Source organism: Sorex fumeus, unplaced genomic scaffold (assembly GCF_029834395.1).
Source record: "Sorex fumeus unplaced genomic scaffold, SorFum_2.1 ptg000034l, whole genome shotgun sequence".
In the NCBI taxonomy this organism is placed as follows: Eukaryota; Metazoa; Chordata; class Mammalia; order Eulipotyphla; family Soricidae; genus Sorex; species Sorex fumeus.
In genome coordinates, this window is record NW_026606091.1 from 24,119,913 (window position 1) to 24,142,852 (window position 22,940).

Below are 22,940 nucleotides of genomic sequence, written 5' to 3' on the forward strand. Positions count from 1 at the left end.
AAGAGTTCAGTGCAAGAGGGCGTTTGCCTTGCAGACACCCAACCCCGTTTGATTCCCGGCTCCCATATGGTTCCCCAAGCACCACCAGAAGTAATTCCTGAGTGCAGAGCCAGAAGGAAACCCTGAGCATTGCTGGGTATGCCTTAAAAAAAAAAAAAACAAAAACAAAAAGACAAGTGTGCTACCAGCTGTTTTATCTCTCCAGCTCCAAAGTGGCATCTTTACAAAAGGAAATTCAGACATAGAACAGGCCTGTGCAGGGGTGAACCACTGAACCAATGGGGTGATGTTCTCAGCCTGCCATGACCCCATTAGGGCAGTAGCAGGGGGTTCCCCACGTGTGTCAGAGAGTAGGCTTGCAGACACCTCAGTTTCAGACTTTGGGTTTCCAAGCTGTGCACTTGCGTGTTGTCAGCTCTGGACCCAGGTCATCCATGCAAAGCTCACACTGCACCACCCAACTTATGCACTTCTCATCTCCCTGCTGGGACCTGCATGTCTCTTCTCAATGACCTAGCTTGGTTACAGTCACCCCAGGACCAGGCAGTTCGAAGGCAGACACTTTCACTGCCCTGTAAGTCCATCTCAGCCACCCCACCATTGTCATAGGGACCTTGAGTCCATCTCAGCCACCCCACCATTGTCATAGGGACCTCGAGGCTGCTGACCCCACCTCCCCTGCAACTCCCCTTCTTTGCCCACCCCCGGTTTGGATTTTTTCTCTCCTGCAGTGCCAGGGGATCAAACCCCATATTCAGGGTGGGCGCTTTCGCACCGAGCACCCCCTCTGGTCCCGTGAGGATTTCCTTTGCTACCTACATTCTCTCTGCCTCCCCCACCAACCTTTCAGCAGGACTTCCTGTCTTCGCCTCAGTTGGGGGAAATGCAGATATGCTTTCTAGGTCCTCAGTGGGCAAGGGAAGGGCTACTCTGAACCCAGGGCCCGGCCAGGTGATGCTGGGGATTGAGTCTGCGGCTCCTGCAGCAAAGGCCTGCGCTCCACCCCTTGGAGCGCTCTCCCTAGCTTTGTCTTATGCGGTGCCAGGGCCTGAATCCAGGACCTCACACCTGCAATTCAGGCGCTCTGCTGCCGAGCTATATCCGTGGCACTTCCTACTAGTTCATTTTTAAAATCAGTAAAATTTAAAGGCTTTGTATCCCACCTTCCTCTCCAGCTATTTATCACCTCGCCCTACTCACAATCCGGCTTCTTGAAATAGCTGTCGCCACTTCCTTAGCTCCCGTGCCAACAGAACCTTTTCTGAGGGAGGGGAGTAGAAGCCCGCAGTGGAGGGGAGCGAGGCAGAATGAAATCAGCGACTATGCACCAATCTCTCCCCTTGCAATCTCTTCTGCCCAAACAAAGCGCCCATGGGAGAGAGAACCCCCGAACCAGCATCCCACCCTCGCTCAGCCGTGCCTGTTCCCAGTTTGTTCTCCTGGGGCGGGGCATCTGACTAGCTCATACCTGTCCGTCAAGCCAGAGAGCCGTGATGAAGGGCAATGTCACTCCTTCAGCACAGGCCCCCAAGCTCAGCCCCAGGGCTGACTCCCTCTGGCCCGCGGGCTGGAGCAGGCCAAGATACTCAGTGAAGATCTGCACGGAGCCCGAGTTGAAGGCTCTGAGGATATGAAATGCTGAGAACTTGGGGGCTGGGGTTGCGGGGGAGAAGATTCACACATGGGAAGGCTCAGAGCAGAAGGCAACAGGCAAATGAGGTAGGGCTGCCTGCTGGACCTCCCCACGCTGGCTCTCTACCTCAAGGCCTGACTAAGTGTGGTGAGGCTTTCCCCACCTCTCTTGCTCTCCGGGGGTCTGTCACTATTCCCCCCCACCCCATGTGCCCCTCAAGGCTCTGGGCATTGCACTGTGTGCAGTGCCATGGGATGTCAAGGAGAGCACGCTCACCCCAGCCCAGCTCTCAACAGCTAAACCCCTCCTGCTTGGTTTAAGTACCCCCACAACATGCCAATACTAGGTACCACCTAGGGTGAGCCCAAAGGGACCTATCCCTCAGGCTTTCCCAGGGCCGGGATGGCCAGGTTGCTTACCCGCAGATGGCCTTGTGGCCTGTGGAGTCCCACAGCCCCGGTCTCTCCTCAGTCTACGGCCCATGGCCCGGCTTGTGCCCTTCACCCCCCCTCCTACGGTCCCAGCCCCAATGGGATGACTCAGAGGACAAAGGGACAGACTAGAAGTCAGGGCCTGGAGAGATAGCACAGGAATTAAGGTGTTTGCCTTGTACACAGGTGACACAGGTTTGATTCCCCAGCATCCCTTATGGTCCCCAGAGTACCATCAGGGGCCAGGTGTGTTTCCCCTGTCCCTAACCACATCCCAAAAAAGTACAGGAGAAACCAGTGGGGAAAGTGAGGAAGATGTCTGAGAGATGAGGGACTGTGTCTTTAGGGCAGGAAAGAGTATGTTTGTCAGCTCAGACACTAAAAAATATTATACTTATCTATCTCACCCTCTCTGCCCTGATGCTATCTGAGCCTTAAGGTGAGCCCTCATACTGGTTATCTGGGAGCCTGAGCACAACAGCAGCTAACTAGGTGTGAGAGATGGAACCAGAATTCAGATCTAAGCAGCTGGCTTTGTTCTGAGCCACACCCAGCCATGCTCAGGATTTACTCCCAGCTCGCCATCAGAGATCACTCCTGGCACTGGCTGGGGGTGCGGACCGCCGAGAGTACCAAGGATCAAACCTGGGTGCACTGCAGGCAAACTCCACAACCGCTATACTATGGGGGGGAGACCAAGCCTACACTCTCATCTCCCATAACAGAGGTTAGCAATGGAGAAAAAGGTCTGGCCTGGCAGAACCCGCACACCAAGTCAAAGCAAGGGGCAGAATCACCCAAGACCCCAAATATGTGTTCGGGTTATTGCCTGAGCCTCCCAGCCTCTCAGCCTGTGGTCCATAGGGGTGAAGCGGTTAAGGGGTGCACGAGGCGGGGGCACCCTCTCCCTTCGCCCTAGTGCCCGCGCTGGCGGAGCAGAGGCACAGCACACACCTAGAGAACCTTTATTTCTGCGTCCCCTCCGGCAGGAGACACCAGAGGCCCAGGAGGTGGGTCCAGAAGCTGCCCTAAAGCAACCCAGAGGCGGGGAGCCCCGTGCGTCTCTACAGGGTGGTCGAATGGGATCTCCCCCACTTCTAGGGGGTCGACTGATGCGGGGCGTGGGGTGGGGGAGCAGTCACTGAGGCTTGTCACGAAGACATGGCAGTCAGTCCTTGGCACTGGCGGCGGTGGTGGTGGGGGCCTCGGGGCCGCAGATCTCGAGCTCTTCTTCTGGGGGGCCGCGGTGCTCCGCTGGGGGTGGCGCCCAGGCCAGGCGGTGCCCCCGGGGGCTGGTAGCCACACTCGTTCGGATCCAGCGGGTCCCGGCTCAGCAGCACCCACACGGCGGGCACGTGGCGGCGCACGGTGAGGGGGTCGAGGCCCGTGTCCGGCGCGGCGGGCACCCAGCTGTCCTCGGTCTGCAGGAAGCGCAGCTTGGTGAGCTGGTGCAGGCCCGGCACGCGGCGCTTGACGATCTCGGCGCAGCTCACGGCCTTGCCCGCCGCGCGGCCCGAGCCCGAGAAGACCACGTGCCGCGCGCTGCCCGCCTCCAGCCGGCCCAGCGCCAGCCCCAGCAGGTTCCGGATCTTGCTGCCGTCGCGCACCCGCATCTCCAGCGTGTCGGGGGGCAGCTGCGCCAGCGGGCAGGGCGCCGGCAGCTCCACGGAGCCGGCCTTGCGGTAGTGCTCCATGCTCGGGGCGCGCTGCGGGGAGGGCGGGCGCGGTGAGCGCGGGGCCGGGGTGGGGGGCGCCCCCGCCCACTCCCACCCCCACCCCAAGCGCGCGCGGGTCCCGCTCCCGGAGGCCGCGGCCCGGCCCCGCGCCCCCCAACCAACCCCCCTTCTCCCCGCAGCGGGGTGCCGAGCGGCCGGCCGGCACCCCGACCTCCCCAGGGCCCACCCCAGCCGCCGAGGACCCCCCACCCCACGCACGGGCGCCGAGTTCCGGCTCTCACCGCCACCGCGGCCGCGCACGCCTCCGAGCTCGAGCGGGAGCCAAGATGGCGCGGGCTCCGGGAGCGCGCACGCAGGGACCTCGGGGCCGCGCACGTCGGGGCGGGCCGGGAGCGCGCCGGATCGGAACAGGCTGGAAACGCGCCGGGGTCGCGCACGGTGGGGCGGGTTGGGGCCGCGCACGTCGAGGCGGGAGCGCGCCGGGATCACGGAACCGCGCACAATGGGGCGGGGCGGGCTGGGAGCGCGCCGGGGCCGCGCACGTCGGGACGGGGCGGGGGCTGGTGGACCCCCCGGCGGCGCAGCGCAGCTCAGCGCTGGCGGCTGGGGAACCCCGAGTCTCACGAGCGTGCTCGCGGAAGCAGGAACCGGCCGCGCGCGGCCCGTCGCGGAGCACCCCCACTCCCAGATGACCGCAGGAGCGAAGCCCTCCACACTCCCCACCCCCCGTCCCGTCTGCACTGGGTGGCTGCTGCGCGAGCAAGCGTCTCTCGGTGACCGAGTGCCGAGCTCCGATTTCCTGTTGGGGATGCCGAGGGCCCACGGCGAACTTTGGACGCACCTTCCCCCCGACCCCCACCCCGAGTCCCCAACCCCGATGGGACCCGGGTGTCCAACCCAGCCTAGCATGCTGCTTGGTGTATGCCAGACGCTCAATATTTGTCGAATGATCTGCTGAAATGAGCCCGCGAGATGGCAGTGGGGGGGCTATGGGTGCGGCTGGGAGGCGTTTCCGAGGACAGCTGGCGCGGGTTCGGACGCGGGCGGAGGGCAGGCTGGTCAGGGACCCGGGGTCTGCAGTAACCCGTTGCTGGAGGATCGGCTGCGGGACGGGGAGCGCCCTCGCTCTCGGACACCACCAGGGGGCAGCAAACACTAGGCGGCGAGACGTGCTCAGCTCGGTCTCCCGCTTCCAGAACCTAAAATCCGCCCCCCCCCCCCCCCCACCTCTCACCTACCCCTTTCTTGGCTAATAGTACCTGTAGCCGCGCTTCTCTGTGCCTTCTTGCCTTGGCCTTCAAGGGCCCCAAGATCACCCTTTAAGGTGGTCTTTCCCCCCTTTTCCCCCTCCTCTCCTCCCTTCCTCTTCATCCTCACCTCCATCCCCTCTTCCCCGCTCCTCTTTCTCCCTCCCTCTCTTTTCTTGTCAGAGCCGGCGATGCTCAGGGCGTGCTCCTGGCACTGTGCTCAGGGCTGGAATCCCTGTAGACCCCTTGCACGGCTAGACTCTCTTGCCTGGCCCCTCTCTCCCATGCGCACCCAGGCGGGGCTCCCCTTCTCCTGGACTGTCTGTCCTGTACTGAGATCCTGTGTCATGGGCACACTGTCCTTCCCTGGCATCTAACAGTCTGGGGGTCCTTGGTACCCAGCACAGGTGGCTGCCCTCCTCACATGCCCCGCCCCAGCAGGAAGCCAGCACGTCCCTCCGGCCCTCTGTATCTTTATTGTCACTGGAGTCAGGCTCTGGTCCGGGAGCAGAGAACCGGAACAGTAACACTAATGTCCAGCTGCCAAAGCTCTGACACAGACCTCCCCCTGCAAACCCCCACTCTGCCGCTGCTGTGGCTGGGGGGCCATGAATCACTCCCGAGCAGCCTCAGGCTCCGCTAGGGCGGGCTGCAGCCTTCACTCCTCCGCAGGCTTCACGTGCTTGGCGGCCTCCAGCTGGCAGAGGAGCTCATCCCACTGCACGAACTGCTTGGAGAGCAGCAGCGTCTGACTGCAAGTCAAGGTGAGAACAGAAGGGGGGGGATCCGACCTGCACCCAGACCTGGGGGGGGGGAGGGCACGCTGGTGGGAAGGGGATGAGGTGGACCCGGGAGGGAGGACAGGGCCCTGGACCTTTCGGGCCAGGGAGCAGAAAGGATACAGTCTTGTTGTATTCCTCCAGGAGAGCCTTCGCCTCCTCGGTGAGCTCTACACACTGATCCTGCAGGCAAGACCCCCATGACAGGAGCTGGTCAATGACGTCAGGGCCCCTCACTCCCCACAGGGGCTGGAAGCCCAAGCACATGGCTCAGGGGTCTCCAAGGTACGATCAAAGGATGATAAAAGGAGAGACCACATACATATATGGAATATATGTATATATCATGGTCACGGTCCTCCCGTGATTTGCTCAATTTGCTCAAATCATCGATTTGCTCAAGTGGGCCCAGTAACGTCTCCATCGTGAGACTTGTTGTTACTGTGTTTGGCATATCGAATACATCACGGGGAGCTTGCCAGGCTCTGCCGTGCAGGCAAGATACTCGGTAGCTAGCCGGGCTCTCCGAGAGGGGTGGAGGAATCGAACCCGGCTCAGCCGGGCCGGCCATGCACAAGGCAAACACTCTACCGCTGTGCTATCGCTCCAGCCCCACATACATACATACATATATATATATATATATATATATATATATATATGGGCCATATCCAACAACCCTCAGGGTTTACTCCTGGAATAACTCCTGGTGGTGCTTGGGGGCCATATGGGGTGCGGGGGATTGAACCTGTATTGGCCATGTGCAAGGCAAGTGCCTCATCGCTCTGGCCCTGAGAGCGTCCACACATCTAAGGAAACATTCCTGCTAGTGTGCTTCCTCTCCCTCATTGCCTGCTCCCCACCACCACTGTCCCCAATTCCTTAATTTTAAAAAATCGGTGGGGGGGAGCTGAGATAATATAGCAGGTAGGGTGCTTGCCTTTCACGTGGCCAGTCTGGGTTTGGTCCCCAGCACCCCATATGGTTTCTCCCAAACTGCTAGGCATGATTCCTGAATGCCAAGCCAGGAGTAAGCCCTGAGTACCCACGTTGTGTTCCCCTCCCTCTCCCCCCCAAAAATCCCAACATTCTTTTAATCCGGGGGGTTGGGCAGGCAATACCTGCTGGTGGTCACGGGACCATGCAGTGCTGGGCACACAAGCCAGAGATCTCACATAGGAAGTGTGAAGCTCCCGCCCTGTGAGCTCTCCCCGTGGCCCTCCCTACTTCTATGTATATAAGATTCTGATTTTTATTTTCCTTTTAACAAGGCTGAATTTAGTATGGAAATAAAATAGATACTCAACAGCACACATATTGAGTATATCAAAGAGGGAGTGGACTTGAAAGAAAGCTCGACAGGCTGAGAGCTTTGCATGTGGGAAGCTAGGGTTCCATCCCTGATCACTGCAGGACATGGTGCCCTGTGCACAGCCGGGAGGAACCCCCCATTGGGCCAAACCTCTACCCGCAACAACAACAACAACAACAACAAAACATGCCGGAGAGAAGATAAAGAAGGAACAACAGAGACTAAACCTGGCTTACCCTAAGCCAATTTATGAACCCCTATTTCTAACCCTCTTTGAACTTGACAGAAGAGGCTGACAACAGTGAAAAAGCAAAACAAAACAAAAAACAATACTCAAGGACACACCATCCCCAGGAACTCTTGGGAACTGCCCAGCATTAGCCTTCAGATAGTGCGGAGCAGCCCCAGGCTGGGAGGCGGGAGGCCCAAGCAGGGCAAGTGGACAGTAGAGGGTGCGAAGGAGCCCAGAGTGGACACCTGGGGCGCCTGAAGCACCTTCCCCAGGACCAGGCAGGGACTGGCTCTTCACCCCACCCCCAGTCGTCTCCCTTCCCTCACCTGCTGCTGGATGTGGATCTGGGCCAGGCGCTGCAGGCGGGCGGCGTGCTCAGGAACGGCTGTAAAACAACGCTTGCTGCCGAGGCGGCCGGGGCCTTCCCTCGGGACTGCTCGATAGTCTATTAGGTCTTCGGCAGGATTAGAGTATTGAGTGGAGAAGCCAAACAAACGGCAGGCTTCATCGACCGCCGCAGCCTGGAGCGGCAGTGGGGCTCCCTGTTCAGCCCGCCTCACTCGAGGGCCCACAGGGCTGGGGTGCAAATGGGCTCCGAGGAGAGGGCCCCACCGAGGGGTCCAGCTGCCCCGGGCCCCATCACAGCGCTGTCAGCTACCCCGGGATGTGTGCCTTCCCCTCTCAGGCCCCTGGGACCACGTGTGCTGGGAGCAGGGGGCCTGCGGGCAAGTGGAGGCAGACAGCCCCCTCCCTAAACTGGGCCACCAGCAGCCCAACGCCTCCCAGGACCTGGGCCACTGTGCTGGGCTGCAGCTTCGGGCTATTGGATGCTCAGCAGGTAGTTGATCATGGGTGGGAAAAACACCTCCGGAGACAGACAAGATGGATATCTGGATTCAATGAAATCCACTGCCTGTTTGTCAAAACTTGGGACGAGGCGGCTCTCGGCAATGCCGCAGGGGGAATGCGTACCGGCCTGGGCACACTCCCCGGCTGACCTCTAGCCTCTGTGGCAGCCCGAGGCACAGAGGCAGAAGGAGGTGGAGGCAGAAGAACCCGCAGAGTTGGGGGCTGCAGGGTCCTTGGCCCCCCACGACCTGCGGCTCTGAAACCGAGCTCTCCATTCTTGCACTGGCATCCTGGTACAGAGGGCAGGGAAGCCCTGCCCTCCCAGTGAGGAAGCCCTGCCCACCCCCCACCGCCAAGCAGAGAGGGGAGCTTCTCTGCTCCACCGCCCCAGAGAGGTACCTTTGAGGTGTTCGCTGTCCAGCAAGGGCACCATCGCCTCCACCTGCTCCAGGAGCGCAACTTGGGCGAGGATGAACTGCTCCTCTGGGGCACAAACAAACAAGGGCACACGTGAGGCACCCACACTGCTGCTTTCGGCAGTGCAGCCGGGGAGCCCAAGGGATGGCGGGCAAGAGGCTGGGGCTGGCGCGGTGGGGCAGCCCAGTGCTCCCTTCTCTAGGGGCACATTCACACGTTCAGCCCCTCCCATGCCCCGCAAGAGGCCTCTGATCTGACCCATGTCACATCTAGAGATCGAGGAGCCTCTCAGTGTTTCCAAATCCCACCTTTCTCCAAACTCTTAACTCCAAGGCCTCTCCCTCTGGCAACAGAAATCAGTGAGCCCCTGCCTAGGCTCGGGAGACAATCTGATGCACACGAACTGGGTCCCCACACCCCAGGAGGGCTCAGGGAAAACAGGAGCCAAATGGCAACCTGCTGGCAGACAAAGACAAGGAAGTGGTCCCGGACAATCTGGGCAGAGTGCAGAATCAGAGCAGGTGGCTGTGCATGGTGGGGGGCACAACACATATACACATACACACACGCACACACACACACACACACACACACACACACACACACACACCCCTCTCCCCACACACACATGGTGACTGAAGTGGAGTGCAAAGGACTTTCAAGAAAGGAGAACTGTTTTTCTCCTCAGTCACACCACTGCCATGTGTGTGATCAGTCCTGTCTATGTGTGAGCTCCCACCATGATGCTGAGCATGAGAGAAAGAACTGTCAGGGGCAGTCTGAAGGGATGCGTGCATGGCATGCAGCGGAGGAAGAGAATCTGTGAATAGAGCTGCAGCAGCAAGAAGAACCCAGGGAGCGGGTGGACAGGAGAAAGGTCTGGGCAATGGGAGAAGCGAGGGCTTTCTCCCAGCACACGGAGACCCTGAGGTTCCAAAGCAGACATTGTGGAAATGTGTTCTGGGAAGAGGATACTGCATCCCATGCAAGAAGGGAAAGTCCGGAGTGATAAGAGACGCTGGGAGACTGCAAATGTTCTGTGCAAGAGGCCAAAGGCGGGGGCCACGGCCACAGCAGGGGCCAGAGAGGCAAGACTTGAGCCAGAATGGAAGGCCTGCTTGACATGGTGCCTGAGTGGCAGCAACCAGGTCCTTTGATGGCTCTCTAACAGGCGTTGCCCCATCCTCATTGGATCTCTGTCTCCTCCTGAGACTGGCTCTCACTGGGTGACAAGTTCAGCCTGCCCTGCTGGCTGAGCCCAGGAGGGCAGGAGCATTCTACATCTCCACTGTAAACCTCACACTTAGGATAGTCTGGCTTACAAATATCATTCAGGGCTGGAGCGATAGCAGGTAAGGCGCTGGCTTTGCACATGGCCGGCCCAAGTTTGATCCCCGGCAGCCCATGTTCCTGAGTACAGAGCCAGGAGTAAACCCTGAGCATCTCTAGGTGTGGCCCCAAAACCAAACCAAACCAAAACAAAAATCACTCAGCATCTATGGACTCACTGGGCAGACGCATTTGCCTGGCACAGCTGACCTACCAGGGCCAGACACTGCCAAGGCCATCATCACGCCCGGAACTGTGAAATTCCAGCACCTCATGTTAGATGCTGAAACTCCTCGTGCCAGCACTCTGCCCAAAATGAGCACAATGTTCTCTGCCCCCGCCTTTTCCTAGAAGCTCCTGCTGAGGGAGAAGTGAGGAAGGCTCTGCAGGAACACCTGGGGGTCTCTGGTGGACACGAGAGTAGCTTCCCGCTGCAGCTGGCTCAGCGGGTATACAGCACCCACTGCCTGCCGAGGACCACTGGACGAGCCAGAGCTCAGCCATTCCACAGGACAGCTTTCAGGGCTGTGTCCTGGAGAAGAACCCGCAGAGATGCCAACTCCGTGCCCCACAGACTCCCCTCCCCCAACCACGCCCCTCGATTCCCACACCCCCGTTGTCCAGAATACCTGCTAAGATGAACTGCAGCTTAGAGGCGTCTGGGACGGCGATGCGGTCCATGTACTCGGGGTCCAGGTACTTGATCAGGTCTTCAACTAGAAAATGGCCAGATGAGAACTACTACCGGAGAGTGGGGCTCCGTCTCACGAGTGTATGAGGGGCAGGGTTGCCACTAGGGTGAGGCTGTGAGTGAGCAGCTGGCACCCTCAGTGCCCATCAGCAGACCTCTGCCAGGCCCCTTCCACAAACCACCCGTCTCTCCACTCTGATTCCCTGCTGGTCAGCCATGAACTTCAGAGCGAGGAACAGGCGTGTAGCACAGTCACTGACCTACTTCACCAAGGAGGAAGGACTCTTCCCCTCGGTGCCACAGCACTACTGGAGCATTACCTGCTTTGGAGTTAACAGAGCAGCTGCTGCCATAACCAAAGTGGAATAAACGAGCCAAGACAGGGATTCTCAGCACCCAATTTCTTTCTGCCTCTCAGCCTTGTCTTTGTGGTAGGCGGGGGTGTGGATCGCGCCTAGAACTCTGAATGCCAGCCAGAGATGCTTGGGGGCTACTCCCAGTTCTGTTCTTGGGGATGACTCCCAGCAGTATCTAAGGGGCCATGTGGTACGAAGGATGGAACTGGGATCGGCCACATGCAAGACAGTGTCTTAACCCCTGTACTCTCTCTCCACCCCCTGACCTTGCCTTTAGAAACTCCATAGCCCTCCCTCCTGCACTAAGGGGCCTTGCAGCCAGAGATCTGGACCATAATTTAGACCATTTCCATGGGCTTGGAGTTGCACACCCCAATTCATCCCCAATTCACCATTTCAGTAAGGCACCTTCACATTCTATCCCCAACAGGAGATTCCAGTGACCTGCAGGGCTAAAGGGCTAGGATGAGATTCCAGGGAAGGAGGCTGGCAGGGGAAGAAGGGCGGGCAGGCGATAGTAGGAAGTACTTACTCTTTTTGTACAGAATCTTCACTCTCTCCCTCTTGCTGGCAATGTTTCCCAAAGCCACCTGCACCTTGACCAGGCCATCAGCAACCTAAATGCGGGGTGGAAGTTAAATCAAGGTTCACCACCTCGCTCAAGACCTAAAGAAATTAAAACATTCCTCAGAATCCCTAACCTCTGGGCCCTAGTGCGTGTGCTCCCCCCCCCTCCCCCCCAGGAATTAAACATTGATCCATGTTGACTGCATGCAAGGCATGGGACCTACCTACTATACTATGTCTGGCCCCCATTTGTTTGTTTTTTGGGTTTTTTTGTGGGTCATACTTGGATATGCTCAGGGCTTACTCCTGGCCCATCAGAACTGATCTGGTGGACCATATGGGGTGCCAGAAATCCAACCAAGGTCAACTGCATACAAGGCACACAGGATCTATCCCACCACACTACCTCTTCAGTTTCCCTTCTTTTCTATTAAAGGATTGGAGACACAGGTCTGGGGAGATATCTCAAAGAGCTACTGCATGCGCTGTGGCTGCAAGAGGAAAAGGTTTTACCCACTGCACCACATAGTCACCTGAGTACCACCAGGAATGACCCCTGAGACCAAACTAGAAATACAACCTCTGAGCAGTACTGGGTGTGGCTCAAACTAATAAGGGATAGAAGATGCAACCTCACTTTCTGAGAACTGTCAATGTGAAAATGGGATTCGTCGATTGCCTCGAGCAGGCCCCAGTAACGTCTCCTTCATCCTAGCCCTGAGATTATATTCGAGGCTCTTTTGGAGAATGAGACCCATCATTGTTACTGGTATTTGGCATATTGGGTACGCCACGGGGAGTTTGCCAGACTCTGCCGTGTGGGCAGGCTACATTCGGTAGCCTGCCAGTTTGTCAAAGTAGGAATGAGATGTCATAATAAGATGTCGCGCAGCTGCGAATGCTGACAATATTTTCTAATCTCTGTTGAATTCACTAACTCTCTGGGGATTGCTACAGAAATACAAATAGAGTTCATCTTTTCACCCGCAAACGTGAGGCTCTTACTTATAAAATCATTACAAAGACTTTCTCAAAACAGTAACTTTTAGATGGTCCATTCATGAATTAAAGAGTAGATGCTCTTTTGTAAGACATACAAGAGTCAACATTATTGTGATTCACATAGACTGTGAAAATGGGATGCCCTTCCATTTCTCGGGCAATTGCAAGTCTGACCAGGAAGTTAAGTAACTATTTTAGAGTTTACGGGGACACTTGCATATACATTACCTGATTCCTTTATCTCTGGTTAAACCTACCAAAGCATGAAGGCAAAGAGTGAGCGATTCAAATATTATAGGGTCAAGAGGAACATGCTATGGAAATGCATGATCTCGCCCAGAGTTTTAGGTTAGGGGAAGCTTTAGACTTTAGGGGAGGAATGCCAATATTTAAGGGGAAGCACAATAAAAACAGCAGCAGCAGCGGCCAGAGAGGGTGGAGGAACATCAGGAGGACTCCCATCATATACGTCCAAGGGTGAGAATGTTGCCAGAAATCATTTCTCAAAATGAGGCACATATTGGGGCCTGAGGGGTAGTACAGCAGGTAAGACGCTTGCCTTGCTGGCTGCCGACCAGGTTCAATTCCTGCTATGATCCCCGTGCCCACCCTCCGCACCAGCCCCACCAGAATTATAGCTGAGCACAGAACCAAGAGTAAGAACCTTGAGCACCAATGGGTGTGGCCTCAAAACCACACACACACACACACACACACACACACACACACAAAACCATACGGCGCTCTGCAGAGCAATGGTTAACAGCGGGTAGGGGGGCTGACCTGGGTTAGCTCCCCGGCACCCCATAGGGTCCCCTGACCCCGTCCAGGAGCGACCTCTGGGCACAGAGCCGGGCGTAAGCCCTGAGCACCACCAGGTGTGGCACCACATAAATAGAAAATAGAAAATTCTTGGCAGTACAATCCTCGGCGAGGATCTCCCCAGGTCTCCCCAGCCCGCCCCCGGCGACGTCCAGGGCGGGTTCCAGCCTCCCGGCCACCACCCTTCATAGGGCATCTCGGCCCTTTGCTGTTTCAGAGGCAGGGCGGCGGGGGCTGGGGTCGGAGCGGCTGTCTGAAAAATCGGGGACGCCCCCCCACTTGCTCTGCCGCAGAACACGTCGCTCACCTTCCGCGAGCCGCGCGAGTGGCCCGGCCCGTACACCCAGCGCTCCAGCTCTTCCACCCGGGCCTGCAGCCGCTGCACATCGGTCACGGCCGCCATCGCTACAGCCGCCCCACCTCCAGCCACCAGGGCGGGGCCATGGGTGGGACTTCCGCCCGGGGAGGGACGGCTGGCCAATCCGAACGCTCAGATGGCCCTAGAGACGGAAGCGACTCTACGATTTGGACTTTCCGTGCCGGAAGTTACCCTACGGGACCAGCGAAAGGTGTCAAAAGCTGTGCGGTTACCTAGGCAACGACTAACCTGTCAGCCCTCCCTGAGATTCCAGCTGCAGTCTGTCACAACCTTTGCGAGGGGACGGGGACGGAGAGATAGTACAGTGGCGCGCTTGCCATGCACGCGACCGATTCCGCAGCCTCATATATGGACCCTCTGAAGTCCCAAAAGTGATCCCTGAGTATCAGGGGTAGCCCAAAATCCAGAAAAAGGGAAAAAGAAAAAAGGCAATCTTTGCAAGTAGGAAAGGTAGCACAGGGGTTAAGCTGCTTGTCTTGCACGCAGCTTACCCTGGTTCGAGTCCTGCACTGCTAGGAGTGATCCCTAAGTACTATCAGATTTTCATTTCATTTCATTTCATCATCCTGTTAATCGTCGATTGCCTCGAGCAGGCCCCAGTAACATCTCTTTCATCCTAGCCCTGAGATTGTATTCACGGCTCTTTAGGAGAATGAGACCCATCATTGTTACTGGTATTTGGCATATTTGGTACGCCACGGGGAGTTTGCCAGACTCTTCCCTGTAAGTACTATCAGATATAGATAAAAATATTTTTGCCTCCCCCACTCCCTGATCTTTGTCTTTTTTCTTTCTTTGCCTTTTCCCCTTCTAATTGCAGGATACCAAAGAGGTTTCCACATCCCCTTTCTGAGATTGCACATATAAGTAGGCCCATTACTCCGGGATAGATCCATCTCCCTCGATTAGTATGCATACCTGTAAACTCCTAATCCTGTGGACTCATCTATGGCTCAAGAGATTATTTCGCCAAGGCTAAAATAACATAACTGGAATATGAATTTATATGGTCCAATTCATGAGCTGGATCTCTTTTCTGGAACTTTTGCTGTTCTGTCTTCCCTGGCCCAGTGTCATCTGTGTGTACCACATAATTTTTCCCCAACCCCTAGACCCAAACAAGAAGATGAAGCACCAGAAAGGGAAGGATTGCAACTTTATTGTCCAGATGTGACTTGAGGGGTATCTCCCTCATAACACCCCAGCCCAAGCCTGGAGCTGGCCCCTGAAGAGAAGCAGTTCTGAATCAAAGAGGTAGCATCCAAGAGATGACACTGCATAGGGGAGCACATGAAATGATGGCAGCTACTGAGCACAGAGCTCTTTGGCAGACCTACTGAAGTCGGCCAGGGAGGAGGTATTCTCCCTCTACAATGAGGTAGATGTGACATTAAAATTCTTTGGCTTCAAGTGCACATGGCATGGGGGAGTTGGGGGTAAGGAACCACCCAGGGCTGAGTTCTAGAGTGGGCACCATGGAAGAATCAATGTGTGGGAGCCACTACCTCCCCAATCAGGAAGGAGGCTGGTATTCTTGATTCCACGTGGGACCTCTCAGAGTGAGGTGCTGGAAGGAGGCCCGGTAGGGGGTGGTGGTGCAGGGTTGGTTGTGCCAGCTTGAGAAGCTGGCACAGGTTGGCGGCGGGCAAAAAGAACACCTGACAAAGAGGTGAGGCGATAGTAGAGGGCAAACATTAGCAAGAGAGGGTGGGCCATGGAAACAGAAGAAACAAAAGTCAGTTTCTGATGCTCAAGAACACATGCTGTAACCCACATGCATATAACACATACTGACAACAAACCAGTAAGGGCAAAACCCTGAGGTTAATAAGATTCCTTGAACAGGTAAACAAAAACTTTCTTTTTTTTGGGGGGGGGGGCTCACACCCAGCATTGCTCAGGCATTATTCCTAGCTCTGCACTCAGGAATCACTCCTGGCGGTGCCGGGGGACCATAAGGAAAGCCAGGGACCAAACCTGGGTTGGGCACATGCAAGGCAAATGCCCCCCACCCCACTGTACTATCTCTCTGGCCCCAATTATTTCTACTCATATGTAGGACCATGACAAGGCAGACATGCCATGGTGCACATGCTAGAGAAGTCATGCTTTGGACTGCATGCCATGGAGACCTCCCTTTTGGCCCATGCCAGTGTAGCAGCCCAAGTTACCCATGCAGGTTTGGATATCTCTGAACCTCATGCTAGTAGAGCAAATCTAAAATCGCCATGCCAGTGTAAATACCCCTGACCTCATGCCATTGTAGACAGCCTGCAGTGCCCCTACCAGTGTAGACCACCCCGTTGATCTCTAGGGCCATGTTGATACTGCTGATACCACTGCCTGCCAGACTGAGAGGCCCATCCAGTCGCTCCTCTGTCAGGAGGGGAACAGACAAGTCACATTTTAGGAAATCAGACTTCAGAATTTAAAGGAAGCACACCCTTCCAACCTGGGGCTATCCCCATTTTTCACCTCAGTCTCACACGTACAGTTATATAGCTATCTCCCAGGACTCTGCCTGCCCCACTTCCATCGGATAATAGAGGCAAGCTCCCTCAGTGCGCAGGCCCAGAGCCTGCTCAGCAATGAGTCCTCACCCCTCAGGGGAACCTTGCCACGAGGAAGGAAACCAGGACGAGGTGGGTCCATGGGCCCCATCAGCACAGCCCTCTTCTCTGGGGGTTCCTCTGGTGCCAACTTCTCTCGGGCAGGTCCCAAGGTCAGGCCCACGGGCAGTGTCAGCCGAGGGGTTGGAATTCCACTTTCCTCTGAAAGAATATGTTATTCAGCTCCTCTGGTCCAACAGCCAGGCTTGGGACCAAGGGTGTTCCCAACCACCAAGTTCCATCTCCCCGGCTACCCAGATACTCAGCAGAGATATTCTGAGGCTGGAATGCCCATGGGGTCAATATGTGAGTCTAGGCAGGTCCAAGACAACTTGGGGGATTTCCCCCTGGCAGTTAAATCCATTAGGTCTCAGGAGGCACAAACCACATGCAAACAGAAGCCCTTGGTAGACAAGGTGTGGAGCAGAGTCGCTCTGGATAAAGGACCTTAAACTTTAGCCCCCCCCCCCCCACCACCACCAGACAGCCACCCAGAGCTCCACGACTTCCACCACTGAATGAAATCCTAAGACCACCCCCACTCCCACCCCCCAAACCTTGGGGCACGGCGAATTCCAGCGTCCTGATATTCCTTACACCCAGAACATTCTCCTGTCCTCTTTCTCTCGGTGCCCGTCCCGCCACCACCCCCAGGTCTCGGAGATTCCCCAAACCTCAGCCCCTTTCCCCCTCACACCTTTCTTGATGGGGCTCGGGCTCAGCTGCGCGCAGGCGTGCACCGGCAGGCCGGAGGCGGAGCAGTGGGCGAGGCGCGGGCCGGGCGCGGGGGCGGGCGGGGCGGAGCCGGGCCCGGGGCCCGGGGCGGGGCCCGCAGCGCCCCGAGGGGGCGGCCCCGCCAGTCCGAAGAGCGGCGCGGCGGTGTAAGCCTGACGGCGGCCCTCGCGCCGGTTGCTGTCGATCGCGGCTTGGAGCTCCCCTGGGGAGCTGAGCGCGCGGGTCTCGCACTCGTACGGGTACAGGTACTTCATGTACCTAGAGGCAGACGCGGGGGTGGGGCGGGAGGCTGGCCCACCGGTCTCATCATCTCATCAAACTTCCTACCTGGGTGCCTTCCTCGGGAATCCCGCGCCCCGCACCCCCGCAGCCCGCGACCCCCTCTGCGCCCCGCGCCCCGCGCCGCGCCCCTGCGCCCCTGCACAGCTCTGCGTTCCGCATCGCGCTCTGCGCCCCGGCGCCCCGGTTCCCGCTCTGCGCCCCGCGCGCGGTCTCACTGGGTGCGTAGAGTGAAGGCGGCCGACGTGATGGTGGTGGGCAGGCTGAGGCCTCGCGTGACCTCTCGCCACACCTTGCGGTTGATGACTTCCACTAAGCCGCCCTTGGCTGTCACCAGACGAAAGAGTGCGTACAGGTCCAGCACCTGCTTCGCCATGATGGGCACACGGTTCACTGGGGTGCCTGGTCCCGGGTGGGCAGAGAGTCAGGACTCGAAGGTCCGGTCCATAGGGGTCGGGCATGTGGCTCGGTGGTGGAGCGCACGCTTTGTAAGTGGAGGGTCCACCCCCTAGCACTGGGGGAAAAAATTGACTCTACGGACATCTCGGGGGTTTGACCAGTCTGTTGCAGGGTGGGGGTGGGGGGTAGGGGCGGGGGTGGTGGTGGTGAATGGACTGGTACTGGGCGGAACGTCCCGCAAGAAAAGCACTAGGGAATGGGATCACAGACAGCGCCCACAGATTCCCGCAAGACCGGCAGGAAGGACTAGAGGCTGCACTTGGGATGAGCAGACTTAGTAGTAAAGAACCAGATGGCAAATAGTTTAGGTTTTCCAAGCCAAAATGGTCTCCGTCGGTGCGAGTATACGTGGCCATTACTGTCTGAAAGCAATAGCGGGTATGGAGCCAGGGATGGAACCCAAAGCCTTCATTCAGGCTGGGCAAGTGGATGCCACTCCCAGTCCTGCCTTGAGAGGGTATTTAAAAGAATGGGTTTGTTATGCTCCAATAAGACTTTACTTCGAGACTCTGAAATTAGAACATCACTTATCCAGAATGTCATTAGTCTTTTATGTTTTGTTTTGGCGGCACATTTTGTGGTGCTCAGGATTTACTCCTAGCTCTGCACTAAGGAATCACTCCTGGCAGGACTCAGAGGATCATATGGGATGCTGGGGATCAAACCCAGGTTAGTCGTGTGCAAGGCAAGTGCCCTACCCGCTGTACTATGGCTCTGGCCCTGTCATTGATCTTTTAATTTTTTTGTAGTTTTGGGGACACATCAGCTTGTGCTCAGGGGATCATACTCCTGACTGTGCACTCAGGGGCCACTCCTGGTAGCGTTCAGGAGATCATATATGGTGCTGGGGATTGAATTTGGGTCACCACATGCAAGGGTACAAGGCAAACACTTGAACTTCTGTACTATCTCTCCAGTCCTTGGAACTTTTATTTAATTATTCAGTTTTAGGGCTATACCTAGAGGTGCTCAAGGTCTGTTCCTGGCTCTGAGCTCAGGAGTGTCATGCTCAGAGACCATATGTGGTACCAGAGAATTGAACAGCATCAATCACAGGCAAGGCAAGTGCTTTAGCTCCTGTTCTCTTAGGTCTCTGATCTTTTCATTTTTAACACTACTTAAAGATGTGAAAACTGGAGCTGGAGTGATAGCACAGCGGGTAGGGTGTTTGCCTTGCATGTGGCCGACCAGGGTTCAATTCCCAGCATCCCATATGGTCCCCTGAGCACTGCCAGGAGTAATTCCTGAGTGCAGAGCCAAGAGTTAGCCCCTGTGCATCGCCGGGTGTGCTCCCCCCCCAAAAAAGTGAAAACCATTCTTAGCTGGCAGGAGACTAGGTTTGGCCTGCCAGCTTTGGTTTGCTAACAGACAGAGGGTAGCAGACTTTCTAACATGTTGGAGCGGGGTTACCCTAAACAGCTGCTCCCGTTTGGCTGCTGAAGCCAGAGACCCGAGGAGGGTGGATGGGAAAAGCAGCCCCTCCTCGGCTCACCGACTCTGTGGCTGGCGCCACCCCCGCGGCCAGGCCTGACAAAGGGGCCTGTCTGAGCTGAGCGATGGGCCCCAGTTAATTCCTTACCGATCCCGTCCCCTTCCGCAGCCGCCTTTGGACCCGAACAATTAGCTGCGGCCTGATTAATGGGGGGAAATTATCGGCCCCGCGGGACCCCCTTCCCCCACAGAGGGAGAGGAGGGAGGCAGGGACCCGGAGGGAGGTAAAGCTCCTGGTCTAAGGTGGGGGTGGAGGGAGCACTGGGAGTCCCTCAGCTACTCTACCTCATCCCCCTTGGAAGGGAGGCTGGAGGAAGGAGCCCGCAGGAGACCAGGATGTCTCAGCATGGGTGAGACTCCCTAGGGAGTAGAGGACCTGGGGGTCCACTGGTACCACTGGTCAGGAAAGGAGCTGAAAGGAGAGCCTGGCCCAGGGTGAGGGCCAGAAAGACTCTGGCCTGCAGCTGCACTAAGAAGGGAGGGGCCGCAGTGCAGCCAGTTAATTAGCAGCTTATCTGGCCGAGCTCGGAGTGAGTTAATTAGCTTTGTAGAGAGAGATAATGAGTCAGTCTCCGGACCCATGAATCTGGGGAGAAGCCGAAGTGATGGACTGCAGCCCACCCTGATTCCCTCCTGGACCCTGGCATTCTCTTCCAGCAGATTCCTGGAAAGGAATTCCTCCCCCATGGTCCTGACCGTGTCCCCAGCCTACCTCCACCCCTACCTCTAGAAGTCCTTTTTTTAGTAAGATCCTAGCCTTTCCCGGTGGGATGTCCTTGCAGCAAGGGGAAACTGAGGATAAACAAGCCTGGAGGAAGGGCCAAAGAAAGAGGAGCAAGGCGTTCCCAGCCTTCCAGTCCTGGGAACTTCCCACCCCAGGCCAGCCCCCAAATACTGCCCCTCCCACTGTCCCATTGATCCTCCGCTCATTAACCTGCCAGTGGGCCGGCCACTAATTAATCCCCGGTGAAGGAGGGGGTCAGGGTCAGAGGTTAAAGACGCTATTGGGGGCCCAAAGGACAGGCACTGCAGAGATCACCCACCCTGGGGGAGCAAACCCTGGGAGTGTCCCTCAAATTGGAAGTGGGGGTCATTCCAGGGTCCTATCCCCGACATTACCTTACTTACCCCTCTTTTGCATGAAGCTAAACAGGTCATCCAGAAATTCCTTCCTCTTGGGATCTGCATCAAGCTCGTAGAGCTGGAGGAGGACTGAGGTCATTTTCCAGCTCTGCTGGCCCTGCCCTCCCCGGGCCCTACTCGAGTCTCCTTAGCAAGGTTTCTCAGCTGGAGAAGCGAGTGGACTCTGAAATGTGGACTGGCATCGGGGTCTCTCCCTACATGCAGGTAGGGGCATATTTTTCTAATTTACATCAAGACCATCTGTATCCAGTGATGCCCTGGACACCTCAAACCACCCATCTTGGGAGTGGGAAGAAAGGGTGCTGTGGGATGCAGCTTGCCCTCCAGCCGAGCACTGTGCCACAGGGCAGAAGTCAGGCCCCGCTGGTTTCCACATTGAAGAACCGAAAGATCGAAAGGCAACCAACCATTCATTCTCATTCATTCCTCCAAGGCTTTCTTGCTAGTCACATCCCTGTGTTCTAAGGCTGTGGGGGGGGGGGGGGAGGAGGGGGGAAGGAGTGCATGAGGGGCCAGAGAGACTCTAACACATCCCTTTGCTAGATGCTCAAGAAACGCCTGGAACCCCTAGTCTCTGTTCTGGTCTGATCTTCCAGGGACAGTGACCTGTCCAATAAAGAAGCTGCCATAGAGGCAGTGGCTTGGCACTAGCCAGGTCAAGCCTCCCACCTGATTCGCAGCACCAGGAACCTCACCTCAAACCAGTATCAGCTCCCAAACACCACCCAGGAAGAACAATCCCTAGACTAAGAGCCACTTACCCCAAAATAACAGTTCCTTAGCGGCACTTGCCGGTAGCCCTCCACCCCCACCCCCCAATGCATCCCTCAGAGTGGAAAAAAACATCACGAAGAACACAACTGGGAGATCTCCCTTTACAGCTGGACTCACACATCTAAGTCCTAAGTCTTGAATAGAGATCCACAACATTGTCTGTCTGTCCGTCTGTCTCTCTTTCCAAGTACTAATCCCCAGGATATGCCCAGGAGAAAGAGTTACTAGAGTGACACCTCTTCCAGAGAGTCTGAGCCTGAATAACACTCATCATTTGACACTAATGCCACAGAGTCTTGGTGCCCAGATCGATATTCCTGCAAGGTACCCCAGACCAACCCTTGGAGTTGAGAAGCTGAGGATCAGCCCTGAAGAATACCTTCCGAATGAGACCCCGGGCGGTCCCTAGGCAAACCTGCAAATGGATTCTGCTGACTTGGAGAAGCTCTGATTAAGGCCATGTGGATAACAGCCCTTTAGTTACTCTGCAGCTGGAGGGGCCCTCACAGACAGGGACTCCCCAGCTAGGAAAAGGATTGTTTGGGGGCAGGGGTGGGGTGGAGGGGAAGGACACGCAGGGGAGTGTGACAGCAAAGGGAAGAAAGGCAGGGTGCTATGAGCCTGCCACAGGATTGTCAAGCTCCATTTTGCTTTCCAAATTGGAAGTAAGCTGCCAGGGCATTTTCCCCACCCCCACCCCCACCCCACCGTGGCACATACATCAGTCCCTGAAATCTGACCTTGTAACTTGAGGTGTCCATGGTGGATTAGGATGGTTCTGCTGCGAGAATCCCCAACCTCCAGATCCCCCTCCTTCAGAGGAATCCTTATACCCTCCCACTGGCCCTGATAGCCTCAGGAGAGAGGCCCCCACCATCTCCTGCCCCTTCCGGATACTTGTGTGCTCTCCACATCTCTGGCGAGGTCTGTCTCATCTTCCTCCCTGCCACAGTCACCCCTGCAGCCTCCCTCCTCTCCTCTCTCCAAATCTCCCCCTACCTTTGCACCTTGCTGATGGCAGTGAGTGGGGGGCTGTGGATCACTCATCCCATGGCTCTGCTCTTGCCCGGAGAGACGGATGACGGATGATGGACTTTGACGGGCCCTACCTGCTTGAACTGCTCCTCGTAGGTCCATTCATGAGGCTGAGGTCCAGGGGTTTGGCTGCAAGGGGAGCTCGGGCCCTGGGCGCCTGGATGGCTCTCTTGGGCTTCCTCCTCTTCTGCCCCTGCTTCCTCTTCCTCTTCCTCCTCCTCTTGGCCATCCTCTTCTTCCTCAGTCCCCACCTCCCCCAAAGTCCCCTTGAGGACAGGCAGGCTCCGGGGACCGGGCATGGGAGGCTGAGGCGGCTGCGGTGGGAGCGGAGGGGCGAGGGGCGCCACCCCCTGGGCCAGACGGACGGCCTGCTGCCTCTGCAGCGCCTCCATTACGGCTTCCAGACGCAGGCCCCCCACTGGGGGTGCGCCAGGCACCGGGCGGGGCCCCGAGGGAAGGGCTGCCTGCGAGGGAGGGAGGTATGGGCGCCCGGCCTTGCTGTCCCCGCAAGCCCCAATGGAGGGGTTGGTGGTCATGGATTCAGGGGCGTGCAGGGGGAAAGGGACACAGGGAAAAGAAGATGGGGTTCCCAGAGATTGACAGAGAGGTTAAGGTGGGGGGGGGGGTGAGGCAGAGAGACAGAGACCCAGCCCAAAGAGATAGAAAGGGCAGGAGAGACGGAGCGAATCAAAG

General features: G+C 57.0%; 3 protein-coding genes across 5 annotated transcripts; all 3 read right to left on the reverse strand.

Moving 5' to 3' along the window:
- Window positions 1-3,054: 3,054 nt before the first annotated feature.
- RPP25L (ribonuclease P/MRP subunit p25 like) lies at window positions 3,055-4,086 on the reverse strand. 2 transcript variants are annotated; one of them, XM_056117270.1, is made up of 2 exons: window positions 4,022-4,086; window positions 3,055-3,770 (listed from the first exon to the last, which is right to left on the reverse strand). In XM_056117270.1, the coding sequence occupies exon 2, from the start codon at window positions 3,756-3,758 to the stop codon at window positions 3,216-3,218; it is 543 nt and encodes a 180-aa protein (XP_055973245.1). In that variant the 5' UTR covers window positions 3,759-3,770; window positions 4,022-4,086; the 3' UTR covers window positions 3,055-3,215. The 2 variants fall into 2 exon arrangements, with proteins under 2 accessions (XP_055973245.1, XP_055973246.1); XM_056117271.1 differs by lacking the exon at window positions 4,022-4,086 and adding an exon at window positions 3,999-4,019.
- A 1,358-nt stretch (window positions 4,087-5,444) lies between these two features.
- Window positions 5,445-13,784, reverse strand: DCTN3 (dynactin subunit 3). The gene is made up of 7 exons (XM_056117258.1): window positions 13,651-13,784; window positions 11,485-11,569; window positions 10,535-10,621; window positions 8,559-8,642; window positions 7,637-7,695; window positions 5,890-5,949; window positions 5,445-5,735 (listed from the first exon to the last, which is right to left on the reverse strand). Exons 1-7 carry the CDS (start codon window positions 13,744-13,746, stop codon window positions 5,646-5,648), a joined length of 561 nt encoding a protein of 186 aa, XP_055973233.1. The 5' UTR covers window positions 13,747-13,784; the 3' UTR covers window positions 5,445-5,645.
- Window positions 13,785-15,013: 1,229 nt separating this feature from the next.
- ARID3C (AT-rich interaction domain 3C) lies at window positions 15,014-22,701 on the reverse strand. 2 transcript variants are annotated; one of them, XM_056117250.1, is made up of 7 exons: window positions 22,322-22,701; window positions 20,424-20,496; window positions 17,564-17,747; window positions 17,029-17,324; window positions 16,323-16,493; window positions 16,009-16,098; window positions 15,014-15,380 (listed from the first exon to the last, which is right to left on the reverse strand). In XM_056117250.1, the coding sequence occupies exons 1-7, from the start codon at window positions 22,637-22,639 to the stop codon at window positions 15,277-15,279; spliced, it is 1,236 nt and encodes a 411-aa protein (XP_055973225.1). In that variant the 5' UTR covers window positions 22,640-22,701; the 3' UTR covers window positions 15,014-15,276. The 2 variants fall into 2 exon arrangements, with proteins under 2 accessions (XP_055973225.1, XP_055973226.1); XM_056117251.1 differs by lacking the exon at window positions 16,323-16,493.
- Window positions 22,702-22,940: the final 239 nt, after the last annotated feature.